Genomic DNA, 21,661 nt, shown 5'->3' on the forward strand with positions numbered 1-21,661 from the left:
TTCTTTATATAGACATTATGATGAAATAGCTAACAGGATGATCTAATCTAACCCAAACAGTTAGCACTGGATTTCCATTTGCACAGGACATGCAGTGGGATTGATTATAATACAGACTGACAGGCAGGGGTTTGCTCTGATAGTGTGCGCTGATTGGATTTCAGAGCCAGTGAGAAGGCTCAGGTGAGAAGTACACAAGGTGACTAGAGGTAATGATTCTGGCTAAGGACAGGGCAACATGGGTAGTGGGAACAGCAGGAACGCTGCCACGGTCAAAGTGATCAGGTGAGTAAAACCACATGCTTTTACTAAAGTAAAATCAATCCTAGCTTAAAAAATATTGTTATGATATTTGTGGCAGGTTTAAAGCAATACTACCTGCACCAACAGCTACACACAGGTGAGTATATGAGAGTATCTGATCCTGTCAGCAGGACGCCTTTATCTGATTAGAAGTAAGCTGACTGAAATATGTAATACATATGGAATACCAAAAATGTAGTCACACCTTTAATTTTATGAGAAAGGAGTGGTGATAGCTTCGGTGATTCATCTTTAAAAGAATGTTTATAGCATTCATTAGGTCTCAAATATGAGTTCAGTGACTTGGATAATTTAAAAGTTTTTTTTTTTTTTACAGAAAGGTAAATGCAGAATTGACAGTTGACAAAACTCACAAAACAGTAAAACAAATTAAAATGGCTGTTACACAATTGTAATGCTGCATTAGAACACAAGATGGAGCTTTTGCAGCATAAGTATGCAATGGAAAAAGGCAATTAGTTATCATTATGGTGATAAATCACAGGTTCTCAGTCCTGATCCAGGATCATAATGCGACTTGCATGCAACAGTCAGATTACAATGCAACTTGCATGCAGCAGTCATTGTGGATTGATTTTGGACGAATATGCATGTTGTAGATGATTGATGATTGATGCATCCTACGACTGACTGACTGACTCACTCACTAACTTTTAATGCGTAATAAAAAGAGACGAGGAGTGAGAAAAGTAAAGCGTTAAGCAACAGTGCACGTGCTTTCTTCTGAGTTTCACCGAACATTAGCACGAATTAAGCAGAAGGATATCAAGCTGTGGATTTATAACACAGTTCGGGTTTAGGTTTGAATTACAAATCGTTTACAGCGCAGAGCATCTTCAGCCGGACGCATGCTGCCCTCGTGCACGTCAACGTGCTCCATTCTCGTCTTCTGATTGGCTATTCCGAAGAACCTTACTTCCGTCATTTTCTGTTAGAATAACCTTCCGCCAACATTATTGTATGGAAAATATACGTTCGCGTCTTGCGTGTAACGTTTAAAAAAATTATATATCTACGTATTAAGACGTAGTTAAATTGTGTACAGGATGTTTTAGGAGGTTTTGAATTTGTAGGTGTTTTTTTTTGCAGGAAGCTATCCGCCCGTATTGCGGAGTAATACATCCGTGTTGTTGATAAAGTAGAGCCGGTCAGTTTCTCAGATCACCTTGAGAAAGCTCGTGCGGCGTTTTGAAGCGCATCCTTTGGAGCGGACGGTTATTTTGGTCAGGTGAGCGTTAACCTCAGGCTTAGCCGTTATTTAACTTTACATTCTAATAAACTTCGATGTTTCCGACCACGTTATGTGCTACTGACTGATGAATTAGCTAGCAGGCGTTTGGCACAGACGTTATTGACGTTACTTTGACTTAGCGAGTTTGCTACATTGCCTGAATCCCAAAATGTACGTGTTTTAAATAAATATTGGGTTGTTTAAAAGCGACAAACATTTATTTAACCCCTTACCTAGTGTGCTTGAGTAGGAAATACAGAGATATTAGTAAATAAATCCACGATATTACCTTCTTGCCGGTTAAAAAATTGCTTCAAATGTGCTTTTTTTTGTGTGTTTTTTGAAGTTTTTAGATCAGCTAACAAGCTAATATTTTTTTCCCAGTGATTTGTTTACTTTTTAAAACGAAGACTACCCTATTTTTATTTTTGAATTAATTTATTTTCTAGCTATATGTTAGCATAAACTTGACTAGCTGGAGTGCGCATGCGCAGATGCAGTGTCACGTTTGCTGTGTAACGCTTACTGTCGTATTGCGCAGCTTGTTAAACGAATCGTAAGACTGGTTTTGTAGATCTCTTAAATAATATTGTCGGGTAAATATTGCGTTCCTTATTATTATTTTTTTTTATCGGCTGGAGTCCATTAAAGCCTGCGACGTGTTTAGGGGGAAAATGTGACGCAGAGTGAAACGTGACTTTGAACACATCCGCAGTGCTGTGCAGTGAGCAGAACAACATATGAGCATCAATGGGATTAAATAATAAACACTTACACGCTGAATATATGAGAGACTGCATTTTAATGACAGATCTTAAAATTGTACCTGTGGTTAATAATGGATCCAATAATCCTGTTAATGCTAGGCGATGTTTTGTATCATGTGAATTCAATGAGAGAATCTGAGAATAAATTTGGCATTTTGATGGAGGGATCATTTTTCTTTTCTTTTATAGAAACAATATCCTAGCTTTGATTACCAGATATCTAATATTGATGGCATGCAAACTTCCTTTTATATTCCTATATTCACTTTCATACAATTTGGTGATTTGCCAATTAGAACTTATCCTCCAGGTTTGCTTCCTTATTTCAAACTGTTGCTCAGAGGATATTGTTAATCGTCCTGTACTTCATGCTTATGAACACAGACTAAAAGAGGAGATATTCATGATGTGCTTTCCAGCCACAAACGCCATGGCATCTGGTTTGGCAAGATTGCTTCTTGTGATCTTCTGACAGCGTTAATGTTTTTTTGTTTGTGCCACTTTGGATCAGGGTGCAGCGAATGCGTCTGTTAGGACTTACTGAAGTCCTAATGAATGTGTAATGAATCGCTGTCTTGGGGTTAAACATGCACAAGAGTAAAGTGTATGCACCAAAATGTTCAAAACAGCTTCCTGTTAGCCTCATTCCCTTTTGGTGCATTTGTACAGATGTTGAAAGGGTACAGGACAACCTGGAGCATCTGTTATTTCTTTTCCATCTGGACTCAAAACCTTACCAGTGATTATTTGGTTATCTTTTCATTCTTGGAAACAGCAAATCAGCAGTTATAATGTTCAAGGACTTTCAGTCACTGTCATACATGAATTAGTGCACTAACTGCATACCAGAGTTTTAGACCTCTTTTGCTAATGTAATGATGTAAAATTACTGTCTCGTGGTTTCATTTGCACAGTACAACTTCATGGTGGAGGAATCACTAATCTGGAGACCGCCAGCATTTTCAGGCATAGTTGTGTGTGTTTTCACTGGACAGATGTTTAGAAGTTGTAATCTTGGAAAGACGCGCACACTTAAATAAACAAATCACACTCTGATGGCATGTTAGGTTGAAAATAAAGACATGGCCATCACACAGATTTTCAGGAAGGATGTGCTACACAGAACGTTTCTCTCTAAAGGAATACATTAGCATGTTTATCAGGGCAACAAGCTAGTCATGTACTGTAGATTTCCAGGAAACATGAGCCTGATCCAAATAATTTTATTTGTTGGCTTCTGATAAGAGGTTCTTATCTCTTAGGCTGGTTGTGTTAAATACACAATTTACACCATTTCCTGTGCTAAAATCTGTACCCTCAAGCCAGACTTATTTGATGTTCTCTCTCGTTTCTTCCACTAAATGGCATGTTGGGTAACCTGGCTTTTCATAATAAGAGAGGAAACAGAAGTGTGGGTGGGTGTGTATTGGTGAGTTGGGTGGTACAGGTGGTTTGGGGGGGTATGTTTGTGGTTTGGTGAGGGGTGTGGGGGGGATCCCTGTTTAGTGGTGGGTGGGTGTATAGCCGGTTTGGGGGGGGGGGGGGTCATCTTTCATGTTCTGTGTGAACAGGGAACAAATTCCTGTCCAGCAAAGACAGAAAGAGTGAGTCAGTTCTTAGTTCAAGTATGACTCAAATCACATCTCCTGAAGCCAAGCCAAAGAGCAGAGTGTCTGTGATTAATCTTATGACTGGATAAAAAGAGAGAATGCGTTGGCAGATACTGGATAATTACAGGTTTGAGGTTTAAAAAAAAAAAAACATCCCACAGTCAATTTAAGATTGTCTCCTTAATGCTTTTTTTTTTTTTTTTAAGTCTTTCTGTTTAAGAGGGCAACTGTAATTTTTTTTTATTTTTATATACACCCACCCACCCAACATTGGCACCCAAGAGATTGAAGGTGTGTCTGTGTGTGGTGTGCTTTTTTTTTTTTTTTAAATACAGTACACACTGCACAAATGTAGTCCATACAACTTTGTCACAAGACACTGTGTCAAGATAAACAGGCAAAAGACTTACTTCTGGCTTATTTTTCATGAACCAAAGTCTCCTCTATTTAATATCTGGTTGAAGGTCACTAAAGCCTCAGGACTAAATAAAGCAACTAGCTCCAATTTCTCAGAGGATAGTCCATACAGGCCACAGAGACGCGAGTTCAAGACGAACTACATACTACAGTAATTTTTGTAGATGCCCAAATTGGGTCACATGACCATAACATTAATGTATTTGCTCCAAACCTGTTTTTTGAAATGTGAGTCCCCCCTTTTTTTTTTTAAATTTTGGTAGGATGTTAATATTTAGAATTTATTGTTGGATTATAGACTCCTAATTTTTATTGATCAACATTCTACTTCTAATTCTAAATTCTGAGTGATCATCACGATGACAGGAGGCCCTTTCTATTTTAGTGCTTGTGTATGTAACATGACACTGTTGTGGTGGTCTTGCTTAGCTAACGCATCCAGGTAACCTCTCCATTGACTCATGTTGGTCCAAAGCTTTAGGAAAGGCCTGCTTGACTTGAGTACTTTATCCGCTCTTAAGAGAAGAGGATTTCATGTTCCGCTCTTTGCAGAGCATGCAGAATCCAGGTTCATTCGGTTCAAACTCCCAAGCTACAGCCCTGTGGGAAGGGAAAAGCCAGCCAAACAGTCCTGGAAGATTCCTCTGACAAGGTGTCTTTCACTGAAAAGCAGGGTACTCTACAGGTATGAGAATGTATATTGATTTGTACGTCAAGGTCATGTGAAGGCGTTTATAGCCAGGGTAGTTTAGGCATGAAGGAAGGAGACTAAATAAGGGCTTAAGTGTAGAAGGTTATTTGATGTGTGTTAGTAGGTTAATAGACCTGCTGTAAAGTTCATGGAGGGAATGCCAGGCTTTTATACCTTCACATGATTTCAGCAGTCGCAGAATACATAACTCGGTCTGTTATGGTTTAGTGTAGCTGGGTGTTCAGTTTCATCCAAGTTTGTAAAGTGCTTGGATCTTGCAGTTTGCCATTTCAGGTGTGTTTAACCTGTTGCAGAACTGTCCAGTTGGCAAAAAGGTGTGATTACTGTTATTTAAAGGAATATTACCGATTTCTCGCCACCTTTTGATAGTCTAAAATGTTTGTTGAAATAGGCTTCAATCAGTGTATATTATTTATTTAATTAGTCTGTGTTCTGCTAATTCTGTCCCCAGCAATGCAGGGTTTGATTTTCACCCCTGACTGTATCTGTTAGCCTCACAGTGTGTACGTGTGAGATGTGATGTGAGATTCCTCACGTACAGCAGCTTACTGGCTCAATACCGTCCCCCTTGCATGGTCTGAGTGCAGTGGAATAAATTGGGTGGCAAACCACTGCCTGGAATGAGTCAGGATTTAGTCCGACACATCTGTGAGTAAAATAGTAAATGGGGCCTTCCATGTAGTAAAATGAGCTGTAATCTGGATATCTGTGAGTGGGCAGAGGGGAGGGTTTTTTTTTGTTTTGTTTTTTCCCCAAAATATAAAATTAATATCTCTAAAGCTAAATTAAAACTTTAGGAGGTAATATAAGAAATTAGTTGTATTAGTTACATGTCGCATGCGTCATGACTTGCAGAATTAAATCTTGTATTCACGTGCGATGTATCCCTGTGTACCTGGAGACATGGCAGGGTAGGTGTGTACGCTAGCACTAATCCCCTGTTCTTCTGTTAGGCTGGTCAGTAAGAAGGTAAGCTCATCACATGACTTCATGCTTAGCAAAGGTTTCCTGGTTTTGCTTGTTTCAGAGTATTGTTGTTGGTCTCATCCAGTAGCCATCGAGCTGTGAATCTTGCGACCTGCTGAAAGGACTCTTAAGGACCCCTACTGCTTTTTTTCATTGTGTAATACTGGACTCCTCAAAACACAAACGTGCACACACTAGTAGTCTGTAGGCAGTCATGGAATTTTCCAGAAAGTTTGGAGTGACTTGTTGATCTCAAGCACGGGGCACAACAGGACATTCTCATGCTCCTGCTTGTTTTGGTCATTTGTGCTGATTGTGCTTTCTTGTGTAATCCCACAGCCATGTGCTTAAACTTGGCATTCATACTGCTGTAAAAAAGGTTTTGGTTTAGTTTGATTTCTGTTTAAATACTACAGTTAGGCTACAAACATGACACTTCATCAACAAACATGTTACATAGCTACAGCCTTTATATTCTCCTGATAAATCTGTGATTTAAATACGCGCTGAAAATGTTCAATGTGCCCTGCCTCTTAACCTCTGTGGTAGATCATTAGTTCGCACTATTGATTTTGTACTATTCTTAGCTATGTCTGTACAGATGATGTGCCACTAATGTAGAATTATATAATCGCACAAGCCTGTCTTTTTCCATGTGGAATTTGGCAGTCTCAAATTGACTCTTGAGACACTAAGTTGGTTGGCAAAATAATTTTTTGATTGCGTTCCAAACATGGGAACATGCGATTGTAGTAACTTCCTGTCTCGAAACCGGTACTTTAAGTGTTTCGTAAAATAAAAAAAATAAAAATTACCCCACATCTTCCAGCCGTTACTAAAGCACAAGTATGGATGTGAGGTATGGCACGTACACATTTTTACAGATTTTGCACATTTTAAATTTTTATTTTAGACAATATGGCGAAACCATGATGGTAATAGATACGAGACTGATGGCAATAAAGAACTGTAATTAAATACATTTGGTAACACAAAATACTTGTTAAACATACTTTATCAATGCTCATGTTCTACTTCAGTAATATGATTACTGATGTCTTGTACATGCATCCCATCAAGTTCAAACGCTGGATTAATGCAAGGCTTTCACATGAGCTGTAAAGTTTTAGCAGTAATTTTACTTGTTGCTTATTTCTTTTGCAAACTGCTTTGCATACCTGCAAAATGAGCTGATTTATAGTGAATACAAATCCTGAAAGAATATCTTAATAAAGCCCAGTCTCTAACGAATGTCGGCAACATTAAGGTGCAGGGCTTCCTTCACCTTTCATCAGGTCATGAATCACAGGGAGGCTGCAAGCTGGCAAACAAGCCTCATAATTTCAAATTAAACATCAAATTGCCAGCAGCTGAAACTTGTGTAAGTATTGGAAAAAAATATGAAACTGTATATTAAATAAAGGTTTTAATACTGTATAATAATGTTTGCTTGTGCCTGAAACAAACTGGTTCTCACAGCCGTTCATTTTCCTAAATATATTTAACCCCAGTTCACCTACTAACTAAATCAAGGAAATGAATAATGCATACTTGATTAATGCATATTGTGTCTGAAGGATCAAGTTATGTGACTTCATATTGTTTCTCATAGGTCTGTCTCGGATCTTTGGACCAAGTCACATGTTTGTTTGTCTTCTGCCTTTTCTAATCTCTCTTTTTATCTCTAGGTCATCACCAGGCATCTTTATTCCCACCATGTCAGACATTAAGACTCAGGACTTGGGCAATGCCTTCATCCAGACGCAGCAGCTGAACGCTGCAATGGCCGACACCTTCCTGGAGCACATGTGCCTGTTGGACATCGACTCCGAGCCCACCACTGCACGCAACACCGGCATCATCTGCACCATCGGTCTGTTGTCTTAACGTTGCTTAAACATTGCTTTTTTCATTTTGATACATTTTCCATGCTTTTTCATCTTTTTTTTTTTTCTTTTTTTTCTTTTTTTGTAATTTCATGAAAATTTAATAATTTATTGCTTGTGTAATGTACCACAAGAAAAGCTGCTGTCAGTTAGCCGGAACATATCAAGTATCCTGTGCTTATAAATCAGGTGTATGTTTTCTCATTGCAGGACCGGCTTCCCGCTCAGTGGACATGCTGAAGGAGATGATCAAGTCAGGAATGAACATTGCTCGAATGAACTTCTCCCATGGTTCTCATGAGGTTCGGGCTTCTTTTTCAACCTTTGTTCTACTTCAACCTTTTACTCATCGATGTGAAGCCACAAAATTGTCTGGCACTCAAGTAGTAGGTGATTGAACGAGCTTTACTGTGCTCGGGCTCAAAGATCCTAGACAGTTTCCGTGTCATTCACGTGATCGTGATAACGATGATAAGGTCACAGTGTCCACTAAACTAGAGTGCACGCTATAAATAACTCTGGCTCTCTGAGCCAAGCCCTATCTTCCCCAAACAGTGTGTGTGTGCACACTCTGTATAAATCCCTATTAATCCCTCTCCTTAATGGTAATATCATCTAAATGTAATTTATTATTTACTGCAATAATTTCCTCTCCAGACATTCTGGAGCTTTCCTTCTGTACCAAACAAAATTTCCAAAATGCATGAATAGCTCTCTGAGCAACACAATTGTTCATGATGCTGAGATCACCTGATGTAACTGATAGAACCTCCATCTGGCACAAACGTATCTAATTCCGGTCCACCTTTTGATGTTATTGAACAAAAGCTCCCTCGCTCCAGCTGGAAAGCCTTTGCTGTCGTATTACTGACTTGGCGTAGTCATGAAGGATAAAGATTCAGGGAAAGATTGTACAAGGAATATAAGGAGATTCGGGAAATGTTGAACACTTTTTGGAAAGCCTTCTCTTTGTCTTCTGCCTCCAGAACTATAGTGAAGGCAAACACTGATTTTACAGTATATGGCCGAAAGTTTGTGGACACCTGACCTCAACCCCACTGAACATTTTGAATTGTAATGTTGACTGCACCTCAGGCTTCCTCACCCAACACAAGTGCCTGATCTCACTAATGCTTTTGTGGATGAATGCTCCACCTTAAATCACACTCGTTGCCTGATGAGGAATCAGTGTTCTGATGCAATTATGTTTGTGCATGTGTGTGTTTTATAGTATCATCGTGAGACCATAAAGAACGTCCGTGAGGCGTGCGAGAGCTTCCAACCAGGCAGCATCCACTACAGACCTGTTGGCATTGCTCTGGATACTAAGGGCCCAGAGATCAGAACTGGACTCATTAAAGGGGTAGCTATGTTGCACTGCTTCTTTACAGAATGCTAGATGGGATGTTAAGCTCATGTAATGCTCACAATCTCCTAATATAAATAATAACAGAGGGGTGTGTGTGAAACAGAGTGGCACTGCAGAGGTGGAGCTGAAGAAGGGTAACCAGATCAAGGTGACACTGGATGACTCTTACATGGAGAACTGTGATGAGAACATCCTTTGGCTGGACTACAAGAACATCACTAAGGTGGTGGAGGTGGGCAGCAAGGTCTACATTGATGATGGCCTCATCTCACTCCAAGTCCAAGAGATTGGTGAGCATGTTTCGTGTCATGGTTATTCATGGAAAACTTTGCAGACGTTGGTCTAAATTCCTCTCATGTATTTTATAGGCACTGACTACCTGATGTGTGATATTGAGAACGGCGGTACGCTGGGCAGCAAGAAGGGTGTCAACCTGCCCGGGGCGGCCGTGGATCTGCCCGCCGTCTCTGAGAAGGACATTAGCGACCTGCAGTTTGGAGTGGAAATGGGAGTCGACATGGTCTTCGCCTCATTCATCCGCAAAGCAGCTGATGTCCAGGAGGTCAGGAAGGTGCTGGGAGAGAAGGGAAAGAACATTAAGATTATCAGCAAGCTGGAGAACCATGAAGGAGTCCGTAGGTGAGCGAGGTCTTTTTATAGTTCCATTTTGCTCGTCAGCACTAGCATGCATTTCCATTAGCTGGAATGTTTTAATATTAATTCATGCCTAGGTAATTTGCTTACCTACAGGTTTGATGAGATAATGGAGGCCAGTGATGGCATCATGGTTGCTCGTGGAGATCTGGGTATTGAGATCCCCACAGAGAAGGTATTCCTTGCTCAGAAGATGATGATTGGACGCTGCAATAGAGCTGGAAAGCCAATCACTTGTGCTACACAGGTTAGGGTTTAATTGTTTGTATCTCATTTATTTGTTTCATTTCCCTGATGCTCATGAACAGGAAAAAAATCATACATTACTGTCATGTTTGCAGATGTTGGAGAGCATGATTAAGAAACCCCGTCCCACACGTGCAGAGGGTAGCGACGTGGCTAATGCTGTTCTGGATGGAGCTGACTGTATCATGTTAAGCGGAGAGACTGCAAAGGGAGACTACCCTCTGGAAGCAGTACGGACACAGCACATGGTGCGTACGCTGTCGAAACAAAAACGCACTTGAAATATACATTATTCATATGGTTTCCAGTCTGATTTTTATTCATGTGATTGTATTGTTACAGTAGGGTCAGAAAACTAAAGAAAGCTTAAGAACTATATTGGCAGCTGCTAAATGATATTTTGAGTTATGTGTAGCAGAAATGGTAGTAGCTTTGCTCCTAATATTCCTGCATGCTGCCAGACTTCCTTTGGCTTGTTCAGGGTTTTCTTCTTTCTATTGTTCGCTCAGTGCCGCATTCTCAGACTGCTGAGTCACCCTCACCATCCAAAGGGAGCATGATGTGCATGCTGATCCCTCACTAGCCTGGGATACAATGGCAGCTGGTCAATCTGATCAAGCTTACAGCTTTATTAACATTTATCTCCAACATGGTTGTCCGGTTTCATTTTAACAACTGGGTCGTTTCATTGTATGTCCTGTGTGTCTCTTGCCTCTGTATGTCTTTTATCTCTCTTTTTCTAACTCTGCTTAAATGTATTTAAAGTCATAGTAGGACCAAAATTATATAAGAACTGAGCACTGTTACTGCTGGTTGGTGTGGTTTTAATTGACTTGCTCTTTTGCTTGGTTTTGGTCAAACTATTCCTTTAAAGCACTAATCACAAACTGTGCACTAATCCAGTGTTTGCTAACTCCTTAAATACCTTTTAACTGGCTGTTGTCTTTCTGCAAAATAAGCATGTTAAGCCTCTATTCAGCAATAAAAACCCTTTATTTGGTTCTGAACATTAATGAATCCACTATGATTTTAGTAAGGAATTCACTGTAATGTGATTGTAAGCCATGATTGGTGTTTGAATGAAATGTTATAAAAATAAGTTTTGCATGACTGACTAAAGCCACTGGGATCAATTGTAATTTAGCGATTTTTATTTATTTATTTTTTTCTGTTTTTGTCCATCTGTCTTCTGTGATCTAACACTTTCATTAATTCTTTCTTGTCTTCTTTGCATCATTCCCTCTTGTTGTACATCATCTTTTGCCCGATCACTGTTGTCTGTGCACCCATATGTTTACAACCTGCTTGCTCTCTCTCTCTCCTTTCTTCTCTTTTCAACGCCTCGTGTGCTTACTTAATGGTCGCATCAGATTGCTCGTGAGGCAGAGGCAGCCATGTTCCACCGGCAGGTGTTTGAGGACCTGCGCCGCTGCACAGCCTACTCTACCGACCCCGCTGAGGCCATCGCCGTCGGGGCAGTGGAGGCTTCGTTTAAAATCCTCGCTTCAGCTTTCATAGTGCTCACTGGTTCCGGCAGGTAGGCAGGAGGTTAAGATGTGAAGGACGACAGCAGCCAGGAAGTCTAGAGTAGGGACAGACAGGAAGCACAAGAGATTAAGAGGGAGAGAGAAAAGCAGATGTTACAGTGGGGTGATTCTAATGACAAATCTAAATGGGCTTATTAGTTGACTGGTTTGCCAAAAGCCAAGATGTTTCTGGAAAAAAAGTTTAAAAAAAAAAAAGTGTAAACATTTTGCCCATTTCTCTCTTTCTCGCTCAAGTGCTTTTGGTGATGTGACTGGTTCCTTTTAACTCCTCCCTTTACCACTCCACCTTCCTCCACTTGGTGGCATTGTGTCCTCTCCCTCACACACTCAGATTGCCAGAGAGGCAGAAGCAGCCATGTTCCACCGGCAGCTGTTTGAGGAGCTGAGGCGCTCCACAAAACTAAGCCATGACCCCTCAGAGGCTGTAGCCATCGGGGCCGTCGAGTCCTCCTTCAAATGCTGTGCCAGTGCTATAATTGTTCTCACCAAGACCGGCAGGTAAGAGGAGACGGCTAGGGTGAGAAGGGAGGAAGCAGGTGCCAGGATGTCCAAACATACAGTACTCCTTGTGCTCAAATGATGCTGGCCAAGCCATCTTATTTTGATTCTTATTTTTCCCTACTTGTGGTTAACTGTTTTTAAAAAAAATGAATAATTTACATCATCCTGAGGGCTGTACAGAAAGCGAAGGAGCCTGCAAAAGATTGAAAGGAAGAAGAGAATTATTTCATTAACGTGTCACTCGGGCCATCTTATATTTTGTTTTTTTTGTTTTTTGCACAATCCTATTAAATTTCTTGAAGTATTTGAATTGATAATAGTATGTAACACAATACAGAAAATGGTTGTTACTTGCTTTTGTGACCCAGATATTGGTCTATTTCCCCCCTTTCCTCCACCGGACCATGAAGATAACCTGTTATCAAGGCAATGCTGGATGCCTTGATGTACAAGAAGCATGGCTGGGTCAACAGAGACCAAGAACATTTTACCAAGATTACCTCAAGGCACAATAACGTTAGTGGGAGTTGTAGTGCCAGTTGGGAGCCATTGATGGATCCGTGCAAAGTTCTGATGTCACCCCTACAACAGATTGTGAACTGCTTCATGAAACTGATTTTACAATTTAATTGTAAATCTCAAAACCACTTGCTTCTAATTCTTCATTTTTGCTTAGTGTAAATGTTAATTTTGAACAGGTTCTGGAAAATATCACAAATTTTCATCTAATATGAGTATCATGGGCAGTAATGCAAATTTCCCACCTGCATGTCCATATACTGTAGTCTATATTTTTTTTCCATATTACTCCAGAACTACCTCGGCCTTAGAGCATGGACAAATTAATGGACAGATAACAGGACCGAGTGAAGTATATAAGCACTGGCTCTGTAAAATGTGTAGAAGGTTTTAGGAGGACATGATATGCTCACTAGGCAAATATTACTTTCTTCCCTGATTTCTTCTTACCCTTGAATGTTTGAGTAATACTGTATAGCTATGAATAGGGCTGTGTAGAGTTTCACTTGTTTAATTAGATCATTATATAAAAGTAGTCACTGTACTGATAATAGTTCAGGCTACAAATAAACAAAGTAAAATTCCAAAATATTTTTGCATAATATTCTTTTAATGTATTACTGATTTAATACCACGGTGATGTTATGAGTCATCATATTATATTCATTTGCAGGTCTGCTCATTTGCTTTCCCGGTACCGCCCCCGTGCCCCCATCATCGCAGTGACGCGTAACGGGCAGACGGCCCGACAGGCACATTTGTACCGCGGCATCTTCCCCGTGTTCTACAACAACCCTGCTCACGATGTCTGGGCTGAGGATGTTGACCTCAGAGTCAACTTTGCTATGGATGTTGGTAAGAGGACACTAGAGGACTCGTTTATTATTTAAACCCCGTTTTATTGGTGGAGTCGTGGATTCTTCTAGAACATTCCCTTTTAACTGTGCTGCGGCAAAAAAAAGGGGGTACGTTTTAAACAACTTTTATAAAAACTGTTACTGACCCCTCCCTTTGTTATTTAGGCAAGGCTCGAGGGTTCTTCAAGCCCGGCGATGTCGTTATTGTGCTGACCGGCTGGCGTCCAGGCTCCGGTTACACCAACACCATGCGTGTGGTTCCAGTGGTGTAGACCTCACTTCTCTCCATTCCAGTCATTCTTACTTTTTTTCAGCTCCTTTTATCAATCAAGCACTTCTAGCAGACTGGCATTAGCATGGATTCCCAGGCTGGGCTTCACCAGTTGTGACCACATCTTGTCTAATCCTAGTCAAGTATTCTTGCTTCCTATCTGCTATTTTTGGCACGTGTGTCAGTCCTTAGACCTTTTCATTTAAACGGCAACTTATTATTCCTCACAAGTCAGTTATCTGTCAGAGCGCACTGTGATTGTGGGTGTAGGTCAGAGCTGCTGTACTCCACTTGCAGAAAGTATTCTTCTAGAACATTCCCTTTAACCGTAGAACCAACAGTGATGTGCTGCAGCAAAAAAAGCAGGTACATTTAGCAACTTTGTATTCTCCACCTGCTTTCACCATGACCAAGTGCAAAGAAATATATTGCTGTTTCTCCCCCCCCACCCCTCCCCCTGGGTAGGTTTAATTAATCTGCCCTTCCTCTGGGGCCCTCTGCATTGCACTCCCACAGCTACTGTAGGCAATGTTACATCCTGTATTATACTTGACAATGAGATGCTTGGGTGTTGGGGAAACCAGCACTTCATAATATAAATATAAAAAAAAATATATATATATATATATATATATATAAAGTTTCTCCTAATCTGAGAAATTACATCAGTTATACTGTTTATTCAGTTTCCAAAATGAATTCAAGAGAAAAGAGAAATGAAAGTTCGCACCAATTCCATCATGCTTTCTCTCAATCTCTACTCTCGTGCTCACATTTCGTACTCACAGCAACTACGTGCATCGGGTGTCTGTGTGCAGGTCTCGTATCCACACGCTTCTGATTGTGAATGTAGGATTTAAAGTATATGTGTTGTGATCTCAACTTTACTCTGCATTGTCAAAGACTGGTTCAGTCGATTAAAAAATAGACTGAAAGAGAAGTGCACCTGTCATGACTCTGTTATTGTTCCACCTCAAGTATGTACTAATAACTCAACACGGTCAATTATTAAAACTAGCACATGGCCACAAATTGTATGCTATATGGAGCAGCCTACAACAGATCAAGTGTTTCCTAAGGAATCAATTTATAAAGCCATCAAGAAGGGACAAAACACTTTTATTGAAGTGAATTAAATTAGTGACATTTTATAAGGTTCACTGGTGGTCTTGGCTGTACACCACTCCGACTTGCCTCCTGCATTCATCCATTATCTCAGCCAGCAGAGCCGAGTCAGAGTGAGACATCCGTGAGCTCTCCTTCAGTCCTGAGGGAAAAGACAACATTCAGAATAATGAAAAGGCCATGATTTGGTTACTCGTACTGCTTCTGTTTAACACTGACAAAATTTAAATATTCAGAAGTCATAAAATCAAGAAATTTAATTCAATTATTTTCCAGATTGCACTCTGGTAGAAGAAGCATTAATCTACAAGTGCTTTTATTGCTGTAAAATGTCAAGGTGATTTGACAACTGGTTGCTATAGTAGTAACATTTCTCAGTGGATGGATGGAGCGACTAGTATTCTGGTTAACGTTAAAAATCTGTGGAACCGTGAGCGACAAAAGCATCGACAAGATCAGGGAGGGGAGGAGAGAGTTAATGATGCTCATAGTACCATTTATCTGATCTTTGTGCTGTGATGTATTTGCAAAGCTCGACCTTGACGACAGGTTTTAAAATACAGATCTTTAGAAGTTTAGAAGACTTAATAGATCACTGGGAGATTGATCATTAGTGAGAACCTGTAAAACATCTGACTCAAAGTTTTTAATTGCAAAATTAAATTCTGTGACCTTGAAGTCAAAGAGAATTATCTTTTGGTTGATTTATGAAACTGACAAGTTTGCCATCAGTTGTGTTGATGTGTATATTGCATATTTATGCACGTTAGTGATGCCAAATAATCTTGTAATCACCTGGATTTTAAAAGTACACCCCATTGATATTCCCATATTTGGGAAATTTTCTATTGTCCCATTATATTGGTCCTCACCTTTGAGGAGACACTGTCTCACTTCCTCAGCCTCGTATCTCATCCCAGTGCTGTTGATGAAGTTGGTCGGCAGGTACGGTTCAGGAACCGGGTACTGAGTCTCGTTCCCATTTTCAATCAGTGATGTAGGAGACCACATATGAGCAGGGACCTGGTTTAAAAACATGAACCATGAAACAGTACCGCAATCTGACCAGAGACATTTGGCTGGGGGGAAAAAAACAAGATGAGTGAAACATGAGCAAAGCCACAGCTGGCTAGTGCACTTACCCTGATGGTTCCTTTAGTCCCGATGATAACCGCTTCGTTTGGGAGATCCACGGCTATTGTGCAGGTGCACACTGCTAATCTTCCCTGAGAAAACTTCAGCGTGACCACCATGCTCTCGTCCACTCCTGCAGCACACGTCAAACAGAAAGAAGGGAAGTGACTCATTCTGTCGGGGGATTCTTTTTCTTTAACTCTTTCCTTATTGCCTTTTTGCTTCTTTCAAATGTTTTCAAATAGATGTGGCTTTGGTACCCTACCGAAATAATTAGTAGTCTTAAAATATATATTTTTTAGGACTTTCCCAGAAAACTGTTTTATTTGACAAAATTGCAAGCACAAGATTCCCATTTTAAACTCCTGTAGAAAAAATTACAGACGCGTCTTCACGATATCTACTCCTGTTTGATGGACATGTTTAGAAGAGAGTTTTGTCTGAATGTGTGTTGTGATGACATCATGCGACGTGTCAGCTAAAAGTTTGTCTCAGCGGAGTTTCGTGAAATACTCGTAGAACTGATTAGTTTTTAAAGGATTATTCCAAATTAGTTCTCAACCACAGCTGGCATGTTCTAAATGTTTTCACACAGACGTAACAATTTTGGTTAGATCTCCTAGCGCCTACCTGTGTCCAGACAGACTCCAGTAGCCTGGATGCTCTCCGGTTTCTCCCCGTTGTACACCATAAGGACAAACTGCAGGCAGTAGATGCCGATATCGATCAGCGCGCCTCCTCCAAGCTCCTTCTCAACAGAGCGTGGGATGTTCTTCAGAGACGCCCCAAAATCCGCTCTCACCAGCTTCAGCTCCCCTACAGCTTCCTGTGCCAGCAACCTGGAGATCTCCAGTGAGACGGGAAAGAAGCGTGTCCATACAGCCTGGATGGGACGAGAGACAAGAAATGCTGTGAGAGTTCATGGTGAAACACCTTGACATGAATTCACTTAGCTAAGCAAAAATAATCCTTACTTCCATCAAGAATACATTATTTGTCTTGGCTGTGGCCAGAAGCTCTTTCACCTCTCTCAGATTCATGGCTAGAGGTTTCTCACACAGAACATTCTTCTTAGCATTGAGGAAGATGATGCCTACTGGGTGATGATGAGGGTGGATGGTGCCCACGTATACCACATCTGCCAATGAAGAGAAAGTTAACTGCAGTGATTTTATAAGGATTCCTAATAAAATACCATCTATACCATCAAAGACTGAAATCTGAACAATATAAAGGCTCAGTGGTAGGCCTGCTGCAGTGCATAAGTATTCACCCCTTCAATGAATTTTGTACTGAATTAATCTACGGTGATGGAAATCACATAATTGTCATTTTGCTCCATGGAGCTACACAATATACCACCATTTATTCATTCATTCATTTTCTACCGCTTATCCGAACTACTCAGGTCATGGGGAGCCTGTGCCTATCTCAGGCGTCATTGGGCATCAAGGCAGGATACACCCTGGATGGAGTGCTAACCCATCGCAGGGCACAATATGCCACCATTATATATTAATATACCATAATATTAAGGCGAAGGGCAATAAATACAGTTTTAATATAGCTTGAAAACTGATTTACAAATTATTTTATTGAACCCCTAAATTAGTTATGAAGCTCTACCTGCAGTTTTACGAGTTTTAAGTAATTTCCGTCACAGCAAAAATCTCAACAAAACTGTAAAAAAAAAAAAAAAAAGAGTGTAGATTACAACATTCCAGTTTATATGATTATTATTTGTATATTTAATAAATAATTTAAAGGGTTATCCTTTTTGTTAGATTGGATTTAATTGATTTCATCTTGGCCTCAGCTGCTTTAATAATAACTGACACAGCTAACATGATAAATGTTAGGAATCTACAATAAAGAGTGTATTATGTGATACAGAAGCACTGTTACTGTATAGCTTTACTGACTATACTAAAAAACAAGTCAGTATAGAAGAATTAATTACTATTTTGATGGAATAACAACAACAGTTTTGGTATTTGGGATGAGGATGTAGAAATAAATGGCACGTTGGTGATAAACTCCATACCGATGTCAGGATCTTTGGCCAGTTCCTCATAGCTGCTGTAAACTTTAGGGATGAAGTGTTTCTGAGCAAAATCTTCTGCTCGCTTTGAGTCACGTGCTGCCACGGCAACCACCTGAAATTCAGTACATTTACATTCATTTTTGAGAAAGCACAAAAACAAGTGTTCTGTATTCACACAGTAACCGTGCAATGCTCTAATATTTTTGTGTAATTTTCATTTTCGCAATCCATCTTTTACCATGATCACAATTATTGACTTCCTCATAATCGTGTGCCATAATGGTGAGTTTGGTGAAGTGACCAATTTTATTTCAAATTTCATTCAATACACTCTTGTCTGTTTTTCTGCACATTTTCATGGTATATGTAATTATTCATCATTTAATTCTAATTAATATTTAACTTTGAAAAGATTTATGTGACTTATTTTAAGCCAACATTTATATTTTTACAGAAATGTGGGAAATGAGGATATTTTATTTCTACAATATAGAAATTAGATGTTATATAATTCTCAGTACATAAGCTGCTAATAAAGTTTGAAAACTTAAAAACTTATGATGTGAAATCTTTGTCAAATTAATGTGATATAAGAATAAAACACTTTGAGATGTGTGATTATTGGAAAATAATTAACTTCACACCACTTCCGCGTTAATAATTTACATATTAAACCACGCCCACAACGGTCTTTTAATCGCGTCGAAGTGGATTCTGTAATTAGAGAAAGTGCGCGTGCGTTAAATATTAAAAAATTTTCTTTCTTTCTTTCCTTTTTCTGCCATAACATGCATAGGATCAGAAAAACTCTGTGTAATTAGTGCACTTTGCCCACTGTTTCGTTGCATGCGCAGTCATTCGTTTTCAAAGTGAAAGCAGGCTGATTAAAGACTTAAAAGTCTCAGATGATGTGAGTGTGTATCTGCGGTACCTGGTGGTCTTCAGGAGGAAGAGTCTTCAATGCCACTGTGAAGTCGTGACTGATTTTCCCAGCGCTGCAGATTCCCCACCTGACCACCATGATGGCGTCACACTAACACACACACACTAACACACACACACTAACTAACACACACACACACTAACACACGAAATGGAGGCGTTTTCCTCTAGGACTTGTCATGTATAAAGTGAACCAGAAGAAGGCGACAAACTCATGATTTCTTTCTTTCTGGTTTTCTGGATATAAAAATGATAAGGATGTTAAAATGTGTAAAATTCCATAAAGGAACGTTATAGCTGGCTGATAGTGAATCAGAGAATTATTTGTTTTGAGTTCTCACACATGAATAAATCTGGTTGATAATGAAAACAATGAAAAAGGGGGCTTTTTGGATTTGACAAATGATTATAATAATCCATCAGTAAACAGTCATTTGGGGCAACAGGACATTCAGTTAGCGCCAGTTAAGGCCGGGTCTGGTCCAGGAAAAATGTCTCAATGTACCGATCTCTCTGATTAATCTCAGTGATTTATACACAGGTTACTATTTAACCTCTAAACAGTACATGGCATCATGGACATCTTTGGGAAATTGTTTCAGAATGAATTTTCTAGTGCATACTGTTGTAACTTTTAAAGAGCATTGAAAGAAAATTCATTCACTGCTTGGGCTCTTTTATTTTTAGGATTATTATATATATATTTTTGATATCACATACATTCACGATACATGGCATGCAAATCCTCTGCAGTCATTCTGTTTTCTACAACAAACGGTATTTTGTGCTCTACAAATCATTAATCTGTATATTTTCCAACAATATTGAGTATTTCTATTTCAGAGAAGTTCCATGTGAATTTTAACTTCATGTGAATTTATTTGTTTGTTTGTTTGTTTGTTTGTTTGTTTGTTTAGGTGATTCTTTATCATTTAATGTTAATGACTGACATCATACATATTTTCCAACAAGATTGTGTATTTCTCTTCAGTAAAATATGTATGATGTCATTCAGTAACATTAAATGATAAAGAATCATGTAAATAAATAAATAAATAGATTTATTTGCTTTTAAATAATAAGTATTTAAAATGATTCAAATTCTTATAGATTATAATTAATAGTTTTCCACATGGAGAGTCAGTGATAACATAGAAACTTGGGCCTCGGTTTAAAATGTAGGTGAGCAAATTATGTTCAAAGCCATAAACCAGTTTTATTTCTACAATTTAAAGCAAAATGTAAGTAAATATATATGATCTCTGCAGATTTAAGCCCTAAACATGTTAACGATATATCAGAGTTATTTGTATATCAGAGTTATTTGTATTTTTACATATGATTATTGTTACTGAAGATTTTTTTCAATCAGTTTATAACTTAATTTGCCTCTAGGGGGCAGTGTTGACCCACAATAAAAACTTATTAAGCGTCGCTTAAAGTTTATTTGGTTCATAACATTTTCTTGACTGCTGTGTTTACTGAAACTTGCTTACATATCATTCTGAGCTGTGTGTGTGTGTGTGTGTGTGTGTGTGTGTGTGTGTGTGTGTGTGTGTGTGTGTGTGTGTGTGTGTGTGTGTGTGTGTCTAATCGATGAATGCCGACCTCTCTTTTGTACCACAGCTCATGGAGGATGCTGGGAGCTGTGTGCTGTTGTCATAACAACAAAGTACCAGCTGGTCAATTTGCATACAAATATATGCAGATCTCATGCCTGTATCAACCTGGTTGCTATGGGAATGTCCGGTTTCATGCGTTGTTGCGAAATCGACCATTTTTACGGAAACTCTTGGGAGAAGTGATGGGGTCAGTGACGTCACAGGCAGGAGAGAGACACAAATAATATGAGACTTTTTTTTACAGAATATTTTTTGAGGTTTGTTTGGTCACTTCACATGACAGCTAAGGAGATGTGTGTGTGTGTGTGTGTGTGTGTGTGTGTGTGTGTGTGTGTGTGTGTGTGTGTGTGTGTGTGTGGACGTGCTGTGCTGATATGAGTAGTGAGTGACATCCAACTCTGATGCCCTTGATAAACCATAATCCCTGAACATTAACAATGATCTTCAGAAGGTATTAGTACTGATAAAGCTGAGTTTAGTCATGATAAACCTACAGAAACCAGTGCTCAATCTGCCCGCTACCTAATATTCCTAGCCACAGAATAAAATCTAGCTATTCCTATTGTCTAAACCGCTTATCTAATCTCTCTGTGTACTGAAACCTTTCACACACCTGTTTCAAACTTGGGTTTGCTTTAGTTTTCACACTGCAGGTATTTAAACAAGCTAAAGAGGAGAAAACAAATAAACAAACAAACAAAACAAAAAAAACCTTAAGGTCATGAAGCATAGTGCTGACAAAATACTCATATAATGGGGCAAAGTTACAACATTAGAAAAATAAATGAATACTTTTTAAAAACACATTGCAAGTAAAAAATCAGAATAAAATCGCACTTGAGCACAAAAAACACAGAGCTAAGACTAAATCAATGACCAGATATTCATACAAATAATGACTCTTTAAAACATTTTTT

General features: G+C 39.3%; 2 protein-coding genes across 4 annotated transcripts; one reads left to right on the plus strand and one right to left on the minus strand.

Moving 5' to 3' along the window:
• Positions 1 to 1,396: 1,396 nt before the first annotated feature.
• On the plus strand, positions 1,397 to 14,817 carry pkma (pyruvate kinase M1/2a). 3 transcript variants are annotated; one of them, XM_027159275.2, is made up of 11 exons: positions 1,397 to 1,552; positions 7,716 to 7,900; positions 8,124 to 8,215; positions 9,145 to 9,276; positions 9,386 to 9,572; positions 9,651 to 9,921; positions 10,033 to 10,183; positions 10,278 to 10,430; positions 12,061 to 12,227; positions 13,423 to 13,604; positions 13,772 to 14,817. In XM_027159275.2, the coding sequence occupies exons 2-11, from the start codon at positions 7,744 to 7,746 to the stop codon at positions 13,876 to 13,878; spliced, it is 1,599 nt and encodes a 532-aa protein (XP_027015076.1). In that variant the 5' UTR covers positions 1,397 to 1,552; positions 7,716 to 7,743; the 3' UTR covers positions 13,879 to 14,817. The 3 variants fall into 3 exon arrangements, with proteins under 3 accessions (XP_027015076.1, XP_027015075.2, XP_027015074.2); XM_027159274.2 differs by lacking the exons at positions 1,397 to 1,552; positions 12,061 to 12,227 and adding exons at positions 4,796 to 5,034; positions 11,553 to 11,719; XM_027159273.2 differs by lacking the exon at positions 1,397 to 1,552 and adding an exon at positions 4,796 to 5,034.
• Positions 14,818 to 14,979: 162 nt separating this feature from the next.
• dhdh.2 (dihydrodiol dehydrogenase, tandem duplicate 2) lies at positions 14,980 to 19,269 on the minus strand. The gene is made up of 7 exons (XM_027159276.2): positions 19,112 to 19,269; positions 18,181 to 18,292; positions 17,111 to 17,274; positions 16,767 to 17,019; positions 16,145 to 16,269; positions 15,875 to 16,025; positions 14,980 to 15,144 (listed from the first exon to the last, which is right to left on the minus strand). Exons 1-7 carry the CDS (start codon positions 19,199 to 19,201, stop codon positions 15,035 to 15,037), a joined length of 1,005 nt encoding a protein of 334 aa, XP_027015077.2. The 5' UTR covers positions 19,202 to 19,269; the 3' UTR covers positions 14,980 to 15,034.
• Positions 19,270 to 21,661: the final 2,392 nt, after the last annotated feature.

Source organism: Tachysurus fulvidraco, chromosome 13 (assembly GCF_022655615.1).
Source record: "Tachysurus fulvidraco isolate hzauxx_2018 chromosome 13, HZAU_PFXX_2.0, whole genome shotgun sequence".
NCBI lineage: Eukaryota > Metazoa > Chordata > Actinopteri > Siluriformes > Bagridae > Tachysurus > Tachysurus fulvidraco.